The 25713-nt window shown below is 40.9% G+C and overlaps 1 protein-coding gene across 2 annotated transcripts in view; it reads left to right on the top strand.

The window, feature by feature from the left end:
- The first annotated feature begins 5965 nt into the window (after positions 1–5965).
- gpc5c (glypican 5c) overlaps positions 5966–25713 on the top strand; it is a 95650-nt gene continuing 75902 nt past the window's right edge. For both annotated transcript variants that reach the window (XM_034226134.1, XM_034226133.1), the window contains exons 1-2: positions 5966–6379; positions 15024–15185. In XM_034226134.1, coding sequence (XP_034082025.1) covers positions 6202–6379; positions 15024–15185 — 340 coding nt within the window. In that variant the 5' untranslated portion in view covers positions 5966–6201. The remainder of the gene's footprint in view (positions 6380–15023; positions 15186–25713) is intronic.

Here is a 25713-nt window from a genome sequence, read left to right as displayed (position 1 = left end):
CCATAAGGCAACATATGTTTGGTATTGGCAGTGGCACGTTGGATATTTGCTCCAATTTGGCTGTCTCAACTATACATATTAATTGTATCCTTGCTCATCTTAAACTGGGTGCTGATTCCAATACTTAACTGTTGTTCTGCTTTACTATTATATCCTTCATTCAGTTAATGACAAGCCAGTGCGCGTAGTCAATCAGTTTTGTACGTTTTTGGCAGAGCAATATCACCTTTCCAGTTCATGTAGTTGGCCAGTGTCACAATAATTGAATGTTTACAAATGCAAACCAATGGGCCCTGCAGCACATGGCTGGTACTTGGTTCAATCATGCATGTAATGATGTGGTATTGATCCACTGCTGTAACGGGCTAATGAAGAGTCTATGAAAACCATTTAAGCAATCAATTAAATGCCACTGAGGATATAGAGAGTGAGGGCAAGGACTATGCTTTACGAGGTTTTATTAAGTGCAATTGCCTGCTGTCAGGGATTGGCACCTACACATTGTGCTACTATACATGGCATTCACTTCTAGGGAGGGTGTGGTGGTTTGTTCTTGAAAGCATCTGTGGGCTTAGTGGCATTTTCTGTTTTCTGTCCGCTCAGTGAGTGCCATGCAGGTACGGATAAAGAAGGCACTAGCTGGACAGATAGTGAGCCTGAAGATGTCAGACTCTCATTAAAGATGCAGCACGGCTTACTTCCACTCCTCACATCTAACTGAGAGAAATGGAGCATAAGGTTCCGGCTCTGGACTGCACTGTGCAGACATTTGACCACTCCATGTTACATGCTTGCATGTCCTTTAAGTACTCAATGCACACCCTGTTTAGGATTCTCTGATTGCAAGATATTATATATATTCCATTACTTAGAAAGATGTTTCCCAAAATCTAACCCACAAGTTACTTCGAATTCAGCTGCACAGCATGCAGTGATGTTCTACTTAATCAAGCTTTTCCAAACTCATTTAACTTCCTCCCTCCAGAGATGTCAAGCTGAGGCATGTCTCTAACGTCTAGCCTCCACACTTCCTGCTGTTCCGACAAGACAGAGAGGTAAAAATGGAAGACTGAAGAACATAATCTCTCAAACAGGCGGGTGAGGGCTGCAATCTTGGGGGTTTAACCCCCTGTAAGTCCCTTAAATACCCAGTTTAGAGGGCCATAACTGATGGGCTAAAGCCCCAAGAGATGGTCTACTAACCACTGGACTCAGACACAGCATGTGGACACAGAATGAAGGATCCCCTGCCATGATTAATGCAGCCACTTCATCCGACTGAAGTCCTATTCAAAGGATTGGATGTGCTTAATTGGCATCACCACAGTAATATTTGTTAACTCATCATATGTAGATAGTTTTATGGGTCTGTGTAAATACTGACTGATGTGTTCCTTCAAGGATAACAAATTGATTGCTCAGTGAATACATGTCATGTTTATGTGATGACTGTAAGGATGCTAGGGCTGACTACTGACCTACTCCTGCCAACTCCTAACAAGGGAAACATGATATTTGTTATCAAAACATGTGTACTTTAAAATAAGGTTAACAATGGTTGTAGAAAAAAAAGTGAATTTAAGTCAGACGGTATGTTAAAATAGCAGAAAAATAGTTGTCCTATATTAAAGGTACTTATTACAGAAAAACAAACCTGCATGAGCATTAATGGATGGCTATAAGAAATAAGGGTTATTGGCGCCATCTGCTGACCAAATACATAACTTTTGTCTTTCCTCACATGGAACATAAATGACATAAAAGGTTTTACCAGGAGCAGCAGGATTAGGAGTGTCTCCTGTAGGCCTACACCTTTCTGGAGAAATATATCTCACTGTCTTAAATCAAATGTTAAAGTTAAACACATAATACAATGCAATTAGACTCCCTCAAATTCAAAACATTACTTTTCAGGAGCATTGGAAAACTCATTGAGTCTGTAGGCTAAATTAGGATTAAAGTCATTATAGAATCACAGTAAAAAAAGAAAGAACATTTGACAAGATTTTGTCATAATAATGGACATCCTAAAAAGTAAATATTTGACTGGAATGTGTAGCTTTCCTAAAACACATAGGCCTACGATTGGTGTAGGTTTAACGGTTGCTCTATGATTTCAAAGTGAGACTAATATTTGCTATAGACACATTACAGCCGAGCCTACTGTAATAACTTTGATGATGACTTTATAACCAATAATGATTTTTTTCACTGCAGAAACTGTGATGTCGTCACAGAAGGGAAAGCACAGGTATAATTGTATTACATTAATGATGGCTACATCATGTATTCTAACTGGACATGTCCGTCCGTGTGGTCTTTGCATGAAACGTACCTCCGCCCAGTGCCCACCTTCCTTCATTTCGGATGATCATTTAAGTACGTTTTCAAGACCTGTAGGCCTATCTATCACTGTATTAAATGAGAGTAGCTTGCCCTAACTAACCCTAACTGCGGGTGGCTAGCTAGCTAGCTAGTAAGCTGAGAGACAACAAACTGGCCAACTATAGCCTACACTGGACTGTGTGTTGTGCTAACAACAACGTCAATGACATAATATAAACAAAACACATGGCATTGCTGTACCTACACAAGGGTATTCCACTCTATGCCATATATAATTTGTAATGTATTGTTCCCAAAGTTCAAAACGTATTTTATTTATTAGCCAGCTAAAATCGCCTTCTGTCATCTCTATAGCCTACTACTGTATCATCAGAATGCAGCTGTTTTTTTCCCTTATTTTGTATTCTCACACAAGTTGTAAAACGACAATTTTCTTTGCATTATTTAGACAAACAGTCTTGGAATTAGCTGGCTCTATTCCTGCTGGAACAATCCTCAGCATGGCTGTTAAAAATGGCAGTAAATGTATTGGATTTCAGGCAAGTTCACATCCCTTTAACTAAGTTAGCTTGCTACAGCCCTTCTGACTCACTGTCTCCAAATTGATGCTGTTTGGTGTGATGATCATTTACCAAGAGACAAAGCAGAATTGGGAGTTATAATGTGATTGCTGTTGTATAATGCTTTTTTGAGATGTCTTTTAATTTTATAAGGCAAAAAAGCTAAACCTGTCCTTGTGTTGGTTGATACCCCTACGCTGTAATAAGTTAACTCATGGAAATAAGTGGGAATAAGTTCCTTAAAGAAACCGTTGAACTCTCCAAGTAACATCTCTAATGATTTTGGCAGATAATTCTAAAACTCAATTGTCACTTCTAATGATGACCCCAAGCTTTTGGTCCCGCCGAGACTGTCTGGATCTTTCTAATTTCCTTGATTTGTTTACTGTTCGTTTAAGACATGTTGAGGCAATGGGACTAATTAAGAACATGCCTTGCAGGAATGGGAGAGCAACATCTGAGAGCAAGCATGTTTTGCTGTACGACATCAACACTGTGATGTGCTTTAGCTTTTGCAGAGGGCCTCCTTCAGGTAAGTGTATTTTAAGCCTGAAAGTAGTATTATATACAATCATATAAAATGCCCTTGTAGGTTTACCGCTTACACAAAAGCTGTTGAGTCAAACATGTTTGACATTACACTGGCTAAAGAACCATTGAGTCTGCTGTTCTCAAATGATGCAACATAAAACAAGAGGACCAGTGCTACTGATGCCTCCAATAGCTAAATCTTGACTGAAATATTTGGATCCTTCTACAGGGGCTACATCTCTGTCACATGGCACCCAATGTTATGTTAGGCCTCTGCAGTAATATAGTCACTTGTGTATATATTCAGTATCACACAAGTGATAAGGACAACATTTGGACTATATTTGACTCAAGAGCACCCTCTACTGCACTTACTTATATCAGCTTTCAGAAACTCAGGGCATTGAGGAAAACTGCATTTGCAGAGGTTTGTTACAGACACAACAACTAATGAATGGTTTTTCAGTCTTTACTACTGTGTATAAGATCTATGTAGTTGTAAAGAAAGACCATATGTTGTATCTATGTTATGTGTACAACAAACTTGGTGACCTTCATGTCTTGTTTGCTGTTTTGTGGTAGCTAATCTTTATTGTTGTGGAGTCACTGTGTAACCTTACACTTTATTTATTCCTGGTTGCTTTTGCTTCCTAGCCAACGGAAGAAGAGTAGAGTATTTGTGTTGTTAAAGTTAAATAAAGTATATTGTGGCAGCAGCAGCTGTTTGTGTTTCATGAATGCCATTGGTGGTTCATTATATAAGCAGTTGCCAGTAGATGAATGGAAATCTCTACTGTAGCAGACCTGCAAAAAAACTAAGACAGGCAATAAACTCACCCTCATCACATTAGATAATAACTTAATGTCAACTTACTGCTGTTTATATTGCAAGCCATACATAAAACCAGGTTCACAAAGTGTTTCCTGCCTACAGATCATTTTAACAGTTTGACTTGTCATAGCAGGAAGTGTACAGTTGGAATTGATAACTTTAACAATGCCTCTGCACACATGCACTGTACCAGACAACTTTCTAAGTGAACTGCAGCTATCATGAATGGGGCAAAGCAAGCGAGCTAGTTCAGGCAGTCAACTCGAGCACTTACAGTATGCTGCATTCATACACAACGCCCCTTGCCACTCTACAACCAACCAAACAGAGTCTCCTTGATATGCCGCACTATTTAACCTGCAAGATATCTCTCTATGCATTGCTTGCTGCTGCTATTGCTGCAGCTACTTCCACGTCGCTGCTGCTTGCCTGCCCCACCACCACCCCAGCTTCCACCTGTAGGCTCGGGGGGTTAGTTATTTAATCATCACTCATCGTGCTATGTATATCTGTGGAGTGATGAGGCCCGAGCCTAGTCGCCAAACTCAACTATATGCTGCTTCTAATAAACATGTTAAAGAAACACGTGAGTTGTCTGACTGAAGTGTTATTATGAGGGTTGCATTTAACAGAAAATGGTTTAAACGAGCAGTGGTGAGAACCTTTCTAAGATAAGTGCAAAACACTTTAATGTGTCACACACCTTATGTGGTGTCTAACACACCTAACCTGCTGAAAAATACTGACTCGTTTTAGGTCAATTACATTTTATAATCATGTAGATCTTTCTGCTGTAGTCTCATAATACAGGGGTGAAATCTTACAAGGTGCATGGCCTCCAATACCCCTCCTCTGGTTTATTGACTACATTTGGAATCTTAAGTCAAACTAAATTATTGAACACTGAATCTGAAAAACACATCACTATCACAACTGATCTTTTTTTGTTGTCGATCATTTTAACTTAAAACATTTTAGCCAGTAGATGGCAGCAATGTGAATCAAATAACTGTATCAACTATTGCTACACAGCTTCAGCAACAGTGAGCACAGGATTCTCCATGTTGCAGGGAGAATCAGATGTAACTCAACCATTATTATACTCTGAAAATACAAAATCTTATCCTGTTTTACCCAATTCCACCCCCATACTTATTTATGTTTCTGTCTTGGACAGATCACATATCGGCCTGCATTTTCTTATTATCCTAGTGGGCACTGTGCAACTTATTGTGTGACATGTTCTGAAATTGTTTCTCACCTGTAGCAGTGCATTTGGGTATCTCCCTTAGTTTCAAAGTGGAATGATCTTTGGTTGTGTTACAGAAATAAACAACCACTACAAAAAATGGGGAAAGGTGAGGTTTTGATTTGGAACATTTGTGTAATGATCGGTTTTATATTCAGTTGTAACCCTGTTACTCTAAAGAGGCACAAACAGTTGCAGCAAAACGTTCAAATATAATGCGAATAGTGTGTAAGATACGTTAGCCATGTTTTTGTTTAATTAAAAACACCAAGGGAAATTGTTCAGAAGTTGGGATTTAAAATGTTGTTAATTAATAAGGCTACTGACACTGCAAGTCCCTGTAGGGATATTGTAGTGAGTTTTAGTTGGGGCACTTAGCTGAAGTAAACAGAAAGGGAGGGGAGTGTGCGCGAGGCTTTGGAAACAGGCATGCAGACAGCCGACCACTGCAAAGTGTTGAGCGCGGGACAGACTGGCTTTAGCCCACACCGCTCTCCCTCTGTCCAAGAGAAGACCCGAACCTCTCATCCCAACCAATTATGTGAAAATCAGACGGGAACGTTAGTCAGATGTTTAAACTCATCGTCGCTTCATTGTACTTGAGTGCGGTCTATTTTCAACACTGTCACACAGTTTGCAGCCAGGCTACAGATCCACAAGGATACCTGGTGTGAGATGCGGCAATGTCCCGAGGAATATGCCCACGCGTAAACTCTTGCGGATCCTTTTGGATTTTGTCAGCGGTCATATTTGCGGCACATTTGATCGACGTGGACGCGTACAGCTGTCATGAAGTGAAGACCGCTTTCCAGCTGCGGCAGGTCGGGCCGCTGCACCGCGTCCCGGAGACACCTGGCACAGGTGAGCCAGTGGGTTAGGCACCTCATGGCGAAGAGCACTTTGGCTGAAGTCTAGTTCCAACATCATATTTTGTTATCGATCCGCAGTCAGTTTATTAATGGATCAGCAGAAAGTCGTGCATTTAACTTAAACTGCTATCATAGCGATGTCAGCAAATAACCTGCACGTGCAAATATGTGTTAAATAGTTTTAAGAAAAGAAAAAGCCTTTGATTATTTCCAATGCTTCTAACCATTCTGTATGTCTGTCAAAAGCACACGTGGGTCAGCACACTTGCTGTGAGTGATCTCCCAGCAGCAAAAGTAAGCCCACTCAAGTGGCAACAGCAACAAGAGATATAGGCTGAGATACAGAACTGATAGATCTTTCTGTCTTCACTTTTATCATATTATTCTTGTCAGTTGAGGAGACCTTTTAAACAGTTTGACCAACACATATCTGTCTTATATTGGGGAAATTATTGGTTATCATTTGTTTGGTGAAATCTAAGTTAAGTGAAGTGTGTCTGTCAATCCCTTTTCATCCAAAATGTTGTATTATACTTAATATAACAAGTAACTCAGTATACAATATAAGCAACCTCTGATGTATCTGTTTAAAGCATCAGAGCCTCTTGAGTTTTGCCACAACTTAAACATTGCTACACCACCTAACAGTTATTATTTGTGTTTCTTTGATACCTGCTGAGTTTTTTATCTAGAACCAGGGTAGTGTGTTGCTGATGTCTCATGATTTAATCTCTGTGGATAAAGAGTCAACCATATTGTTTCCACAACAGGAGGAGTGAATGATTCGAACAAGCCACCAACAACTCTTATGCCCCCGGGTCTTTAGATACTTTGGGTGGCATAGGCCCTTAAGAGTCAATGCCCTTTAGCTCAAGAACCACCTCAGGTTCAGCACCTCTGCGGACTGGTGCAATTTATTTTTTAGTTTGTCAGATTGTTGCCAGTGCGATGCTTGCAAGCAGCTTCAAACGCCTTGAGGCTTTTGTGGTATGTGCTTTCCTCTTGCACACTGAGGAACGTTTTTTTTTATGAGAATAAACATTAGCTCCAAATCTGTTTTGGAGGCAAAATGCATTTTTAGCAGGTTTAGGCTTGAGTTCAACTATGCTTAGTTTGCTTAACAGTTTTTCTGTGAGCAGCATAGTGAGAAACTTTTAACCGATGTCATATTTCCTCTATGTGGGGCCGTCTGTATTGACATATATATACAATTTGGCTATTCAGTGTAAATGATTATGTTATTACTATAGTCTTTTGAAGCCTTTCATAATTTCTATACATTTCCTAATTTTAGTGTGTCTTTCAGTAGGCTACTTTTCCTGGCTAATACTGAAATACTATCGCAATAGTGTTGCATGCAGGTTTGTGGCAGCTTGAGTCTCACCCAGTCTGAGTATGCAAGCTGTAACAGTGAGAAGAGCAATAGATAGCTGAGTGGTAAACATACCTAGAGGGGCATCCAAACCACTTGATATGTTTGTTTAGCAGGGTGTCACTACTAGCAACAGAGGATGTCAACTTTATTGCAAGCAGTAGTTTTGGAAAGGACCTTGGTCTTCTTCGGATGTCAGGCGTCTAGAGAAACAGGATTGCGTGACAATATTTTACAGTCTGCAGTGTATTGGCAGAAGCTAAGTATCCCAGCCTACAATAGCAACTGTTGATAAGCATTTTACCTGACTGTGAGCATAGCAGCATACACGCAGTATGGTCTGAAGTCTATGGAACAGTCATTACTTTTAAATTATTATTTTTCCCCCCACCTCTATATTTTATTTCTGAGACGCCCCCTCCATAACATTTTTGTAAAACTGGGCTGCTATGATGCAGATACAAAAAGCATTTACTCTCCAAAACCTCTCTGCCCCTTCACAGCTAATCAAACATTGCTTTAACATTTTGGGCTTCTATCTTATTTTGCTTTTTATTTGTATTTCACCTAGAGAGGTTGTTTTGGGTCAGGCGCAATCTTGTCTTCAAAGCACTAACCATGGAAGCCGGTGTTTGAGTGGGAGAATTGGTGTATATGTGTGTGTGTACACAATTATGCTACTCTGTTTCAGTTCTCAGATCAAATGCCAATAAAAGCAACTCTTGAAATTTGAAGTGGCAAAGCTTCAGCCCTTTTCACAGTCTGATGTTTGTTTTAGGATACAGTGCTGCGTTTCATTCATGTGTGGCGAACTGATTTCTCCCTAAGCGCCAGGAGTGTGGCAGCAGGGAACTTAAGAGTTGGCCAATTGGATATGATCCCACATGAAAAGAATCACACTTTTACGGTACAGATGAATATTTCTGTTTTCAAAAACGGCCACGATACGTAGTGATCATGCCTTATGAAATTATCCTGTTGGCTAGCAGAGGTTGCAGAAGTACTAACATTCTTTAGAAAAATATGAAATTATGTAATAACTTAATGTAATGTTTTAGGTAGACGTCCTACCCTATTCGATGTTCTACTATTTCTGTTATTTATTTACTGCTAATAGGGATATTAAGTCCTTTAGAGGTACTCAACATTTATAGAAACATACTTAGTTACATATGTGTGCTGAAACTGTTGTATTGAATGGCCATATAATGAGTGGGGAGTATTTGACCAATACTCTATGTCCTTGTATTGAATTATTTCAGACCAATATATTTGATCTCCAGGCATTAAACGTGTGCTCTGGGCCACACTTTATAAAGAGTGACTTTATCTCCATGCCAGATTCAACTTAAAAGGAACTTGAATAATCAGTGACATGAAGTTGCTTATCCTGTGATTATTTTTAAGAGTTATGACCACTTTGGTACTGCGGAACACAGCCAAATGCTCCATATTGAAATTACTACAGGGTGCTGATTTAGCCCTTTGGAGATAGATCATTTTGAAAGCAGACAGCTAGCAGTGCTGCTCACAGACACACACATTCTACAGCTGGCTTCTTGGATAATGTCCTCAGATATGATCAACCAATTTTCAAGCTCAGTTAAAACTATCTGATTGAGCAGGGCTTTTCTGAGTGTGTACAAACCACACACAGAAGACTTTGTTCGACTATACTGTTAACAGACTTGGCAAGCTCTCAAAGCTCGGGGTGTTCTTTGATTGACTGCAGTTATATTTGATTCCCTTTTTAACTTGGCCTTTCTCACTGAGAGAGCATGCCCATGTTGAACAGCTACTGTACTCTGTTCACACCTAAAATGATTAGGCCTGTCTTTTATTCCCCCTTCCTCTCTATCACCTACTCAATGTAATGTAAATTCACACAAGAACATTACAAAAAAACTAAATCCATTCATATCTATTAGTGGTAAATAAAAGATAAAACCCAGACGTCTTTGCGTAAAAAGAAGGTAGAGATGAATTAACTGACCAGCACCCTAGATGCTCTTTCTTTATCCTACACAAACACTCCAGCCTTCCCAGTGTGGTCCAATTATAGAGCTAATTACTGTCTGAGTCGATCTCTATGCAACATCTATTATTGGATTTCAGCCTTGGTCTAGTTTTTGAGTCAATTGTGTGTGTCCTTACACTCCTTGCTTGCTACTGTATTAGCAGCATGTCATTTTATGATGTTAGTACACTGCCAAGTATATCATCTCCAATAATATAACCGTTTAGACAAGATGGACTTTCTGCGCTCTAGGGACAGAAATAGTGCATGAGAGGAGAGCTGGTTTCCGAGAGGGAGTGTTTAACAGACTATTTTAAATGCTAACATAATTACTCTGCCAGTTAGTGGCTGAGCACCCCTCTGATAATTCTGCTTTAACAGATCTGCATCAGCCTACCAGCCTCTTTCTAAACTCTTGCTGTCCAACCTCTGCCCTCTGGAGCAACTTTGGAACCTGTGCCAAGCACTTTAGGTCTTTCCAGCTCAGGGTTTGCGAAAGCTAAACATTCCAGTAGTTTCAAGGTTGGCCAAAAGTGCAGGTATGCGGCATATACCCTTTTGAGACGTGTTTTCATTCAACATGGTCCATCCAAAACACAGCAGATCTGTGTAGAGTAAATATCCTGTATGTTCATTGGATCTGTGATCTTCAAAGGGAGCTGGCTTCCTGAGGCAGGAGAAGGGTTACTGCATTAATTGGCTACTTTCTAACAAAGTTATTCTTGTTCTCCGAAAAACATCAAAAACGGCAGCATTAGCAGGCCACAACCGTCACCGTCATCAACACATTCCAAATCATAACAACTTTTCCACACCATATCGAGATGTGAGCAGTATAAAGATACTTTTCTAGGTGCAAAAGTTTATGCATGTGTGTTTTAAAAAGTCTGGTAATAACTAACCATCTTATCTGCAGTATACTGTACTCAGCTCTGTTACTGTAGTACCACATTTTGAGAATGGCATGCAAGTTGGCAGGGCAATTATTCAGTGGTAGAGTTTCTCCACTCTGGAGTTTTGACGTGTGCACTGAAGGGCACTGAGGTGTTGCTGAGGGGATTGTGACTGGCAAATCAAGACCCCTGAGCCATGGCTTTAATACGGCAAATTACTCTAGAGGTATTTGTCACCTGAGGACGATTAAGGGAATTAAGATTCAGAGTTGACATCCAGTCTGGAGAGCAAAGTGTGTTAAGGTTTAGCCAGTCAGAATTAAAAGTGTTCACATTAGCCACTAAGTACGAAGGACCAGTATGATTCAGTCCTTTTGGCCTATTCAAGTCAATACAATGTCACATTAAAGCCAAGAGTTGATATGTGAAATCAGATAAATAGCTACGCCTTGTAGATAAATTAACATCGGCGAGTGAGAAACTTTGAAATTTGCAAAATAATAAACTAATTCTGCGGAAAGTGGTGATACAGAAGTGTCCTCCCTCACACTTTGTACCGGTATATCCCTGTTAGTTTTCATTTCATTTCAAACCTTTATTTATGTAGGTGAATCCCATTGAGATCATTGATCTCTTTTTCAAGGGTGACCTGACATAGTGCATTTAATCTGTTATTGCTTAAGTAAAAGTTATTAACAGTATAAAGTATAACAGTATACCTATTTACAGTATTCCCACATCTTTATCATCATTGACATAGCTGGCCGCCATTAGAAGGGCGTAATGGTTGAATAGACATTACCGATGATGAGTAATCAAGGTGTGGTGTCTGTAAAATGTACCAGTATCTGGACTGGACTGTCCATGAATGTAATATTACTTTTTCGGCAAAAATGTCAGCATGGACATTAACAAGGTTGTTAAAAATACCAGTTATGTGATGCATAAAACAACATTTACATGGTATTTAAAGGTTGAACTAACTGCCAAAGAAGTTGTCTTTGAGAGAATTGCATTAATAGGGACGGGTGGCGCAGTGGTCTGTGCGTTTGATCATCAGATCAAGGGGGCGTTGGGGAACTCCAGTTCGAAACCCACTCCCGCCCCACTGCGTCAGGCCGTTGTGTCCTTGGGCAAGACACTTCACCCAAATTTGCTCCTGTGGGTATTGTCCACAGTAGATGACCATTACATGTGTAATGTGTATTTGTAAAGTGCTTTGAGAGTCTTTGATAAAGCGCTATAATAAATATAAGGATTATTAATGATTGAGGCCACCATGACGCCTCTGTGAAGTACATGAACGGTGCATACAATAACTTTAATGGCAAAGCGGCAAAGAGAAAGGAATTTTTTTTTACTTTTAAATGAACAAATCCACACATAAAGCCAAATGTATGCAGGAATGTCTTAAATTCAGTCATGCTGATCTCAGCCTAAGTCAAGTCAGAGACCATTCCCATCTAGAAAATCAAACATTTGAAGCAGGACTTGAAAATTGTTGATGATTCATGGTCCCTGAGCAATTTGACAGAGCTTGAGTAGTTTTGTAAAAATAATGGGAAAAAATTGTCCAGATGTTCAAAACCTTTGCTGTTGCCAAAGGTGCCTACCTCAGTTTGACTGAAAGAATCTGTGTAAATATTTTACTTTTATAGATGCACATTTTTTATTGACATAAAATACCCATTAAGCCAAACCAAATGCTTTGTCATCAAACAATAAAAACAAAAGCTTTTTTATAGGGTTGCACCCTTGTAGGAAAATGTAAAATAATAGTTTGGTTTCAAATAATTAATGTGTTACTCAAACACACCGCAGTCAGATATTAATAGATACTGTATGTTCTCTACATTGTAGACCTTAATGACGCTTAGAGTCCTCGAATGACTGTTACACTCAATATGTTGGCCTGTGAGTCCTCAAAACATATTTTACCCTTCAGGAAGAAGCCACTAAAACACTGTCACTGTATACTGTAGGTACAATATTATATCTAAATAGCCAACTTATGAAAAATAGGTTCATACAAAATGTGACATGGCTTCTAAAGATTCCAGAAAGTGGCATGGTATATTCGTGACACAGTCAGCTTGCCCTGACTGCTGTGGTGGCTTTAACAGCCAAAGTCTTTCTGAGTATCACTTACTCCATGAGCTACTCGCAAGGGACGGGGAGGCCAGGCTGGATTCCACTTTGAGTCCCTGGATATTAGTTTCATATCACAGATAACACACAAACACAAAGGAGAGAAAGAGCCAGCCAGTGAGGAAAACAGGGTCAGGGACAGAGGAGGAGAGAGGACACACGCCAAACATGGAGATATGACATCCTTAAACAGAATTAAAACAATATATCATGCTTTCAACAGGCAAATAATATGTGACACAGTTACCTAATGTTTCCCATGTGTCTCTCTAAGTCTGAGTTAATGCATTATTTTATATTTACATTGAGAGTTTCACATTAAGACCTAATCGCTCTCCAGAGAAAAACAGTTCTAGCTTGTAATCGTTAGTGTGTGTCATTAATCACCTTATTTAAAAATGATACGGTTCTGCCGATAATTATGGAGTGATTGACAAACATGTCCTATTTTTAGACATCTAAACAGTATGAAATGTTGGATGACGAAGGCCTTTAGGGTTTGTTGTTGCATGTCATTTTAACAGACACATTTATTCCACCAAATCTGTACTGCACAGCCGAACATACCCCCAAAAAAGTAGTGCAAATGTTTTCATGAGTTGCTTCTCTTGATTGGTGAGGTCATATTAAATAAGATCATTTTAATAAACAGGGATTATTAAATCAAACGGTCAAACTGAGATGACATTCAACCCCAGAATGAAGTAGACTTTCACCAGAGTTCTTTTGTCTTTGAAACATAGGTCAAACCCATCTATTTAAAACTGACATATCCATATATTTTTGGAATTTCTTCATTTTTTTAGATTTCCCAATTGAATTCAGAACTTATTTTACAAGACGTCAGAATAAAAATAAAGGACGAGTGAAAACAACACTGTCATATGACATAATAGATGTATTTAAAAATGTGTTATTTTGTGTTTAAACTCATTATTAAGCCTGATAGGAGGTACATTGAGAAGAACCAGGTGTAAACTCAAAACAGCTGCTTAACATTGTACCCTCTTAAATGTGGTTATATGCCATCTTTATACACTGATGGTCAAGGTAATCCCTCAATACAGCCATAACGGTGTTAGCAGGGAGTGCACTGCTACAGCATTGGAGATAATGAGCTGTAAGGGGCAGGACAGCCAGTGATGACTTCACTCGTCTGGCTCTGGGATGGGAACAAATGGAGCCTCGCTGGGTAATTAAGAGACACCCAGGCCTCACTGGGATATGCCAGGCAAATGGGAGAGAGGGAGCAGAAAGGTAAAGAGGGATTGAGAATGCAACCCTATTGTGTTTCATGGAGGGATTTGGACAGTGAGGCACTGGTCTTGCGGTCTGTCCTAAGGCCATGCTTTAGGGTCTGGTTACAACACCTGCCTTCAGCCACCCCCGTCCAGCCCGACCCCTGTCAAATGAGTTATCATATCAGACTTCTGCATTATGGAAATGTCCGTGTGCGAGGAAATGTGTGGGAAAGGACCATCTTAATAGCCCATGCTAATTGTGAGCGGTCTCAGTGATGTCATTACAGTGTTTATATGTGTAGCGAGGGTGAGAAGCAGGTGACACTGGCAGGGTGCACCGCTGATGTAATTGTGCCTGAATGATCTGTTCTTTGGATCATATTATCTGCAGTTAGGTCATTGCCTTCATGTGGTTGTTCTTAGCTGCAGTATTATAGCTAATAACTGTCTTACTCTAAAGGTGGCCTCACACAATTTACGGCACGTGCTTGTGTTTTGTGGGTATGCACACATTCAGCATGTTCATATTGCAAAATGCAAGTGCATGCATGTGTTTTTATGGGACTTGCAGTATACATACATGTGCACATGTATATCTTGATGACATGTGTGCAATTGTAAGAGCCAAAGGTATTTATATATTTAGCAGGGACAGTATTTTTAGCAGCAAACGCGGATGAATTCTTGGTCTACTTTCTCCCCCTCCCACGGTGCCTCCTCTGTCTCCCAATGGAGTTATGGGCCGTCTATCTATGTGCATACTCAGGACACTATACATATACTCACACATATTTGCACAGCAGTGAAGAATCATAAATCTGTGTCTCTACATAAGAGACGTTATCGTATCTAATCCAAAATGTATAATTCAAATGTTCTGTGATACATTGTTAATGACTTAGATGAATGCTGATATCAAACTATTAAAGAAATGTAACATATATCCTTCTGCTTGTCTTCCCTAGATGTGGATCTGATGATTTGTAAGCACCAGGGTCCGTCTTGCTGCACCCGGAAGATGGAGGAGAGCTACCAGTTGGCTGTAAAAAGGGAAACCCTCCAAAACATTCAGTCCTACAGCTATGAGCTCGAGCACCTCATCTCCGGCCACTCGGATGCCTTCCAGGGTAAGTGGTCGGACAAAGGGGCCAGACTGGGGTTTGTTACGATTGGCCTGAGACACTGAGTTGTTGTTGTTGTTGTTGTTGTTGTTGTTGTTGTTGTTGTTGTTGTTGTTGTTGTTGTTGATGGATGGGAAAGAAATGATGCGTGTTTGGTGAGGTCATTTCGCTATCTGGTACATGTTGTACCTACCAGTATTTGGGACTTAGAGTATAACATGCTTGCTTCTGCAAAGTATTTCATTTAAAACTTGACCCAGCTTCATGCTGACCTGCCACTGAACTTGTGACCCTTATTCGGATCCAAAATTCAGCAATAAAAACAAAATACCTATGTTTGTTTTCTTGCTTCCAACGAATATTTATTTGTCCAATATTTTGTGAAAAAAGTGTTGTATTCAGTTCCCTAGGGTCAATGTAGCTGGCTTGCAGGCAAGTGTGCAACTCAGGAAATGGGCATGGCTTCACTCCCCCTCCCCGCCCCTCCCCTCCCCTCCCCTCCCCTCTCTACTGTGGGTTTGGCAGCAACAGAACTACAGAGAGTGACCACTGAGGGTAAATGGGGGGAAAAAGAGGGTATAGAGGCCTTTTTCCGGGCCTCCAGTGTTTGTTGTGAGTTGATCTGCTTTGTCATTATGTGACCCCGCTGTCAGGACAGCAACACAATGACCTGAATCCTTAAACAGATGACAGTAGTTTTGGGAAGTGAAACAATCTGTGCACAGTCATTATTTTTGTTTGTTTGTGAAGTGTTTATTTTTGGTGATTCTTTTTCCTTGCGCTGCCTCTTTGGTAGCCTGGTCAGTTCAGATGTTCCGAATAAACAGACCCTGCTGTAGATACAAAGCCTGTTTGAGCTAGGTCTCGCCTGCCAAAGGGTTTTGTGCTACGCCCAACTGAATCAAGCAATGCACTATTTGCCCAAGCTTGTCTTTCCTCTTCCTCTACTGATTGCCGTGTCATTTAAATTTGAAAATTTTCCGAAATAGACCAAGTTTTTCCTCCCCAAAACCTCCGAACACAATCCCACAGAGGGCGGCAGACATGCTTTGGATGTTTTTAGTCCTACAGGAACTTTGGTACCATGCAATTAGTTTTATAAGACAATGGATTGGTTAGAAGCCATGTTGGCAAAGTTGTGTTTTATGATGGATGGGGATGTGTCCAACTCTTATCCCATGTTTAAAAAAAGTAATTGAGAATAAAACTGTTGAGGGAATAGACCTGGAGAGTGTATTATTTGTAGTGTTGTCATGGAAATGATTACTGTCATGTTTAACTTGTGAATACAGTGTTTAACGTAGCAAAGCACCACCAAGATATGAATTTCCAGTCCCTATATACAAATTACTATATACGTTTTCACAGAATGGAAATGAGCCTTCTTACAGATGTTTTACATGTAGTTTAAGTAACCATGTTCGAGAAGTGTTTCTGGTATTTGTCTTTTTCATCATCATTAAGATCTTTCTCTTATTACCTCATGTCTGAGCCTGTCAGGAGAATGAACATCAGGTGTTCCACATATCCAGAAAAGGCCAAGATGGAAAATAACAATGGAATAACAATAGAAACTGGAGTATGGTGGTGCTGAAAAATGATGATGTCACTAGCCCTCAATGTACAAGGCCTTCTAAGGACAGTCTCTGTGCTGTCTGAGTGCCTCAAGTGGAATGTGAAGTAGCAAGTGTCTCATATACTGCATGAAGTCATGAGTAAATTAATTTGGCTGATACCCTGGTACAGTTATTCACACACTGGGACATTGGTGGAAAATTGTTTGTGGGTAGCTTTCTTCTCCTGCCCCTTTTTGTTTGTACAATATATTTCCGATGGCATCTTGCAGTTCACCACTGAGCCACTAGTGTGCAGGCTAAAAACTCTTCTGCTGTTAATCTGTTTATTGGATAATACTTTCATGATGTGGCCACTGTTTTCTCTACTGCTTTCCTTCCCTCTGTCTTTCAACTCATACTGCAAATCTTATAAAGGCAATTCCTTTGTGTGTATGCTCTTTATCCGTTGTAGCTTTTATTGTTTTAACTCAAAATCACTCCTGCTGATTGTTAGAGTTTGGCCAAAAGGACAAGCCTGTTAGAAAGGAGATGCTGTGTGTGTAAGGAGTGTGTCTGCGTGTGTGTGTGTTTGCGTTGGCCTGCATTTGTTTTGACAGCTCTAAAGGCCCTACTGTGCTTTGTCTTGTGTGGGAGTTGTCATGTCATGAGTATGACCCCATAAACACAGACCACATTTATTAATGCAATGAGAGTTTGTCCACTAATGTTACCGATACTGTATAAATATGAAGGATCAGGTTCATGTGCATGCTGCACAAACATAGCTTTAAAATGAAACTGAACCAATAATCTTTGGGATTCTCCAGATATTGCCTTCCACTTTCACCCTAATACTGCCACACCCTAAAACCATGCAGGCATGTTACATATTTTTACATAACAACCTCCTTTCCCCATAGTATATCCTTTTCTCTATCTTTCCTCCTACCATTGAACTTTCCCAAAACGTACAAAAAGATAACCCTCTCTCACTCTTAACACACAAACAGACCGAGGTAATGAGTGTTTGGGCCTGGTGGTGGATAGGATAGGTGTCAGCCCCAGAGCCCAGTCTAAGCTGCTCCAGTTTAAAGCTGCCATCAAGGGATTTTGCCTGTCAGCCTGTTCTAGCCAATCAGATCTGGAATAATCTTACTGACTGGACACCTCTCTGTGGTGTTCTGATTGGCTAAGACAAAGTTGAACAGATGGATTAACCACTTGAATCTTTGTATGTCTGTTTGCCCCACTACTCGTTAATCAGTAGATCTGTTGGGTTAGACTCTAGAGCCTTACTTTTAATTAGTTCCAACAACCTCTCGTATAAATAACTCGTTCAGTCCAATATGCAGCAATCACTTGTTGGCAAGTTGTTGTGCAGGCAATCCAATTTGTTTGTGAGTGCGTGTGCATGACAGGTGGGAATGATGAGCAAGAGAGTCAGTATCTGGGTATAGTATACTCACAGTGCTGGGGAGCAGATGTCAAGAAAATGCTGACACTTTTGATCACTAGTGTCACCGATATGAGCCCACGGCTAAAGGCCACGGCATCTGTGTGTGCGTGTGTGTGTGTATGTGTTCAACCATTTTGTGCATTGTGTGTGTATGTGTGTGCATAAATCTGTACCAAAGACATGAGAGCATGTACAGTATTTACCACCCGTGCAAGTCACCACGACCACCTAAGGATTCAACTTGTCCTCACAAGAGCTGACAAACTCTTTTCAGAGAAATGCTTTTCTGCTGGCCTAGATAGCTCTCTAACATAAATGTAAGTGCCTCTCATTTCAAACTTGACGTGCCCGTTAATAAAAGGACTCCATTTGAGAAAGAGAGAGAGAATAGAGTCTGTGGCAAGGATGATGCCTTTCCTCACTGAGGCGACATAATTAGCAGATTCTTGTCTCATCATCCAGGAACTCTCCAGAACACCCCTCCCCCCCACCCCTGCTGTCCTGGGAGATAGCACATTCATGAGTGTAGTTGAATGAGATGACTCGGAGACATGACAATTGGTGATGAAAGAAAATAAACACTGACTTCGTGGTTTGTTGGTGTGTTCGTGCCCTCAGGCTTCCTCAGGTGTCCGAGTTCAACCAACTGTAATTGTCTCTCTGACCCTGATTGCCTTTGTGGTGTCAGTAGACAGTATTCTTCATATCTGTTGCTCTTTACACCACTGTCTCTCATTCCAACCTCTAGGCGCAGACAGATGGATGAGAATATCTAGCCTAAAGCCTTATTGTTTATAAGCCACTCCACATGAAAATTCCTTTGCTGTCTTCACTTTTACTGTCAAGATCACCCTGGGACAGAACAGAACACACCCTCGGTAAAGGCAACTGTCTTATTGATTAAATAGTGGTGATTTATGTGTGCTTGTGTGGGCATGTGTGTGTGTCTATAAGTGTGTGCAAGTGGGAATGATGAATCACTTGGCTGTGGTTGCCTATCTTCACTCTTTCGTCAGAATAAAACTCCCCTCTATCTGTATTGCGATCTCTCTGCATTTGTCTGGACGTCCTCTCACTTTTGCTTGTGATCTTGTTAGCCCGTCCTCTCCCACATCATTATTTTTTTTGTTCTCTTACTTCATGTCTGCATGTTTTTTCTGTGCAGATGTTTTGACCGACAGGGTTATTGCTCTAGAGGCTGATGCTTGGACACAGGAGGACATTGCACTGCACCATGAGCTCATGCTCAAATTAGGGAGGATATCCGGAATCCATCCCGACACGTCTCATTTAATCACACAGGGTGGAGTGGAAACGTGTTTATGGACCTAATAGTGGGAGCGAATATATTGCGTGTGTAAGTCTGCGAGTCTGAAGGATGTTTGCATTTTATCTACGCCTCCTGAGTCTCCTGAGTAGACATGACACATAAGGGCAGGATATGTATCCCTCCGAGTTTGAGGGGGGAGGGAGGGGAAAAGCTCAAAGCCCCTTGCAGTCATAAAGTCACACTCAAAGCGTCCCTAATTACCTCTGCTTTTTGTCTGTCCCTCTCACGTAAGCAGGACTATGTGAATATCAAGAGAGTCAGGCCTAGAGAAGGAGAACAGATCAACGAGAGCTTCATGGTTACCCACGTTAGAGAGAAAGTGTGCTCAGGTGTGTTTGAATATGGTTCTGTCAGGTGTGTGCGTCATGTGGTCTGCCTTTCAAGCCTGTTGAATCAACAGGTTTCTGCCCTGGAGATTCACACTGTACTGCTGCTCTCTGAAAACTCTCCCTTTTTCTTCCTTGGTGTCTCTCTCTGACTGTGGTCCATGCGTTGCCAGCATTGTTTGCTTAACAAGAGCCTGCTGGTACCAGGAATGCTATAGGGAATCTTCATGTCTCAAAGATAACCCACTTGCCAAGAGTGCAGAATGAAACCATAAACACTACATTCTTCTCCATCTTCTCCTTCGCCCCATAACTTCATTGTTTTTCTTCTCCCCAACAGTCTTCTTCTTCACCAGCCATCCATGCTCCTCAATATTACATTCAAAGCCTAAACAAATATGAGCTCTGTGTAGATTAGCTTGCCGCCAGTCTCCACAGCTATAATTTGACATGCTAGCATGAAATGAAACTGAGATAAATACCCCTTCTTTTTCTCGCCAACTCCATCTCTTCTCTCATGGAATGACTTTCTGACACTACTCTGCATACTCTTTCTCTGAGGGTGCTTCTCAGCGATCCTTAACAAACACTCTTTGAGTAGACTAAGCTTCATTAGTCTCACTACTATTGTGTGAGCATAATAAGCTTGAGGTCCAAGGAAGTTTCTCTGTAATCTCAGACAAAGTCGCTTCTCCTGGGGTTTGTACACTGTCCAAGACAATTTGGCTTTTCTGGAACACAATCTGTCTGGCGGGGCTGATGGGATTTGTACTCAACTGCCGCTGGTCGGTCCAGCCTGGCCTTTCCAGTGTCCTGTGTGCTGCACCCTCCTTCCCAGAATGATCCCACAAGTCATAAAGTGTGTGTGTCTTTGTTTGCGTTGTGTATAAGTTGTAGATATGAATCTGCATTAGCCGACATGTTTGTGAACAGCAGCTGGCTGTCAAAACCTTTATCAGAAAACATCTGATCAACAACATAAGTGAGAGACTCTTTCTCAAAGTGTTCAGTTTACAAATGAGGTATTGTTAAGGGAAATGCTAGTGGATGTTGACCAAAATAAGGTCATTCTTGGAGAAATAAGGAAGTATTGGTAAGCCATAGCGTGAGGGAAAGAGGGTTTGAACATCCAATCTGGCCAGACTTGCATGTCTGTGAGGAAGAGCAGCTTCCATCCGACACCTGTGGGAGATCAGGGTGTGTTCCTAATATGTGTTTTGAATGCATAAGTGGGTGAGCGTCGTAGTTTGCTTGTCTCTGTGTTGTGACTCACACGGTTACTTCGGCCCAGAGTAGGTTGGAATTGGCTTTCCATCTCCTGTGTCTCACTACCAACTCACTCCACCACTCCCTCATTCAAGTCAACCCTCTTTCCTCATTACGCCCTGTGTTGGACACTCCTCTGCTTCCTCCCCTTCCCCTTCCTCGCCTCTATGGCTCCTAGCTCACCATTAAAGAGTCCCCAAAGGCTTTATTCACAAATCCTACAGTCATTCATCCATTGTATTCCGGAGGAGGAGGAACATTAAACAAGAGAAATGGGGAGACAAAAAAAAGGATATGGTTCTAACCCTGCCCAGTGGAGTCTTGTTTGTATGATCCATGATGGATTATATCTGTCTGCCAAAATGAACAGACATGGGTCTGATCCTAAATAAACCACTGTTCAGTCTATCACTGGAACACATTCTTCTCTCATAAATGTTTTTATAATTTGATCTTGATTATTCAGTATTTCCCTTTGATTTATTTCAGGCCACAAAATGGATTAAAGCATTTTTGTTGTTTTCAATGGCATAAGAAAGGGGCTTTGCTTTTGTTTGATTTGTACAGCCCTTTGAGGCATTCATTTTCTTGTGATTCTTGTACAATAAATATATAATATGTATTTCTTGCTATAATACATTTTGATTTGATGGCTTAGGCTTTATCAAGAGTCGTTTTGGCTCATAGTTGGATCCATGCCAGTGACCCTGTCTATGAACAAATCATAATACATCTGAAAAATAAAAATGGGCTACACCTGCTAAGAAAAGTGGAACATATTTAATTAGGCGCCCTTTCATCTTGGACTTATTTTACACCTCAGTCAGTTTAAGGGTCTGGTTCATGTTCATCTAATGTTAGCCTAAATGTTTCCTTTCCCTTTTCATGAAAGTCTGGAGTCCAGTCTCTGGCCGTTTGTAGTCATCATCAGTTTCCACTTATATACTAGGTCGTAACCTTGATGAAGCTTTTCAGTTATCAAAAACCACAGGCTGTAATCAATGTGGCCAGCTTTTAGAGGAATTGCCTTGCTTTTTTCCATTCTGCAGATCTGAACAATATTTTACAACTCAGTCCCTGGAATAAAAACCTGTTAAGCAGTTTCTCCAGGATGTAGAAAAGCATATAAACTTACACACAGTAAATGTCAGAAGTCATTCTTACTTGTGCAACTAACATTCTTTTTGATGTATCTTTAAGAAGCTATCATTAAGTGTAAATATATTTACTTTGACACTGTGTCCTGCTCCTTAGCGCTACACTGCCTCAAAAGAAACACTGTGATTTATATACCAATAAACAAAAGAGAAATGGGGGGTCACTATAGACCTGTGGCCCTCTTAATGTGTAAGACCAGAGGTGCTGTCCATCAGCCTGTCAACAGTTTGCCCTCGTGCTGGCCCTCCACATCTCCCCTTTATGGCATTAGTCATTTGAACGACTCTCCCTCCCTCCTCTGCTCTTCCCATCGCCCCCGCGCTCTGTCTCCTCTGTCCCTGTCCTTCTCTCGTCTGCTCATTCCCCCGCCTTCGATCATGTTTCCCTACTTTGGCCCGGGCAGGGAGCACTGATCCCCCCCTCCTGTCCAATCTCCACCGACACTCCTCCCCCCACACTACATTAAAGCCCAGTGCACCCAAATGCCCCTGGCATCTGTGGAATTGTTTGTGTTTCAGAGTTTTGATATAGCTGAGCTGCCTTTTTTAATTACCACCACCCCCTGCCCCTTGTCTCCACCCTCTCAAGCCGATTATCCCACCTGTTAGCTTCCTAATAGGACAAGACAAGCACACAAGGACTTGCAGCCGGGGTTTGCTAAACGTTGTGCACACACGTGATTGCATACGTGATTGCATACGTGGTGTTTCTAAAGGGTCTTCTGGAGTCACAGAGTTTTTTTGCACGAGTGCAGCCCCTCCAGTTCCTGTCAAGTCAAATGTGCATGATACCACGTCTGCGCCTGTTGTTAACAGATGAGTCATGCTCCCACTTTAGACTTCAGACATGTGATTATACCACACAACTATGATGAATCAACAGATTGATTAGTTGACTTATTAATAGTTTATTACCATTAAACTGTTTGCTGAAAGGTTAAGGGCTGGGAGATTGTGTGACTCTGCAGCCCCCTCCTGTAACCTAAGATCACCAGTGCTGAGTGTGAGATTGCCTTATGTACTGTATTTCTACTAATTAAAACAAGGATATGTAATCTACACATGTGTCACTATGTCATATATCTGTGGGGTGACCTGTCTGAAACCCAAGCCTGTGGTGGGATTAAAATGCGTTGCCTGAGAAGGTGGCTGGTGAGGTCCAGCCAGGACTGATTGCCAAGATAGGAAGGGCCCACAGCTCCATGGTATGAGCACAGTGTCTCCTACCTCATTATCACAATATGACCACATCTTCCAGCAAGCACATATGCACATACTCTCCTCTGCAGGCCTACAGGCACGTACTTAAAAATACGGACATATAATACATACACTCATACTTGCACATATTGAAAGATGCTGTCTCCCTTATGGCACAGAACCAGTTAAACACTCTAATTTAGGGATATGCACTGGTTTAGGGCAGTAAAGGTTCCAGGGCCACACAAACTGTTTTCTATTTTCTCAATCAAAATATCTGGATTCATAAGAAATCCACTCCACACTTTGTTTTTACATTTTACCAATCATCTGATAAAGCCAGAACCTTAGTTTACACATTCAGTAGGGTTCATAATTGTTAATGAGTTGTTACTTTAGCTGTGTATTAAATGTCAAGGCTTATTTGCATTACAATTGGAACTTGATGGACCATTTCCTAAAGTAAATGTCACAACTTTCTAAACCATAGGTTACATTCAAAAACATGTGTTGTCTTTATCTAAAGGGAGAACATACATCTCCAGAAATGCACATAGATGGACTCATATTGATCAGTAGAATGGATCGAAAAATGTTTTCTCTGTGAATCTTTTGGACTGCCATACTGTAAAAACTGCACACATGAATCTGATTAAATGTGTAGTTGCTTTGGAGTTAAAGGCGTTGCTGTCTCTACAATGTATTTTTGATATAACCACTAGGAGTCACCAAAGTCAGAAATGCTCAAATGCTACACATACAGTAGGGGCTATACATATTAATTAATAAGTAACTTACCACAACCACTACAATTACAATAACTTCATCATATTCTATTACTAGTACTACCACTTCGACTTCCCATCATAAAGTACAGTCTGCTTGTCAAACCAACCCCTGAATGCACATTTAGCATGTTGGTCTGTAATAACTGTCTGGTGCCACATGGCTGTCTATGCTGCAATTTGGCAACAAATGAAGCCTTGGCCTTAAATACCTACTCAGACTGTGTTAAGTACTCACGCATATATGCATGTCTCTCAGTGGGAGAGTGGCTTAGACATCAGGGACTGCTGGGTAGCAAAGGCGGAAAACACTATAGTTGTGACTTAAATCACAGCCACCGAGCTTATTTCGTCTCAGTGATTTTGGCAGCTTCACCATGGCGACACTAATTGTGCCAGTAAAACATTGGGTTGCCATGCAGAATGAAAAGTGGAAATAGCTTCTTATGATTGAACCCAGTGATCTCAGAGAGTGGCCTTGGCATAGCATTGGAGGAAAGATATGGTATAATACCCCAAGCCAGAGTCAAAATACAGTGTCGGCCCCTGCAGGACAAAGGCCTCCTCTGCTTTGCCACTGTTGCTTTTTTATCCGTTTTAATACCTTGTTTATCCCATGTCAGATTAACCCCACAAGGCCACAGACAAAGCAAGCCTTTTCCTTTATTCCTGTATAGTTAGCTTGACAATTAGTTAGCTTGACAATTAGTGTTTTTTGTCAATGTCAGTGAGTTTTGAGAACTTCCTCGGAAATTAAAGATAATTGCTCCATGCAAAACAGCCTCAATCCAGCCAGACTTCATTTCCCAAGAGGATTATCCATGGGAGTATGTGAAATTATAATGATAGCCACCCACCACTGTGTGCCTGAATGGAGTTGATTCAGATTCAGACACTGTGGTCCGCCAGAACAATAAAACCCAATTGAATATCATGCAATCGTAGTTAGGGCTTTAAACGCTGCTGGTTTCTTGTTTTTTTGTTATCACCATGTTTCCCAGAAATGGAAACTGGACAGAAACCACAACAACTGCACTTGATTTATCGCAAAATGAGAAACCGGATTACCTTTGAGTGTGGGATGATTTTGAACAGAACATATCTGATGTTGAAAATGAATGAAACATGGGATCCGGTTTTTTGTTTGTTAGAGGAAGTGTAGAGAGGAAGAAAGGTGCACTCTGGTTCTTCTTTTGTATATTCAGAGAAGGACATGTTTGAAGTAACAGCCATGGAGACACAGGGAAGTGCTCCGGACCCAGGGGCCAAATGAATCCAGATGTCAGAGCATGTTCTCAAGGTGGAGTCCACTTTTACAGTAGTTGTTTTTACTTGTTCAAGAGTTTAGTCGCTTCTTTTTATTCCATTTTTCCTGGCAGTCTCCCACCCTCCCCTTTTTTCCTCTTTCGTGTTCTCTCTCCGTGTCATTCTCTTGGCAAATAAGAATATGATTTTTTA

Source organism: Gymnodraco acuticeps, unplaced genomic scaffold (genome assembly GCF_902827175.1).
Source record: "Gymnodraco acuticeps unplaced genomic scaffold, fGymAcu1.1, whole genome shotgun sequence".
In the NCBI taxonomy this organism is placed as follows: domain Eukaryota; kingdom Metazoa; phylum Chordata; class Actinopteri; order Perciformes; family Bathydraconidae; genus Gymnodraco; species Gymnodraco acuticeps.
Note: the sequence above shows the minus strand (reverse complement) of the source record. Positions and strands in the feature narration are given on the sequence as shown.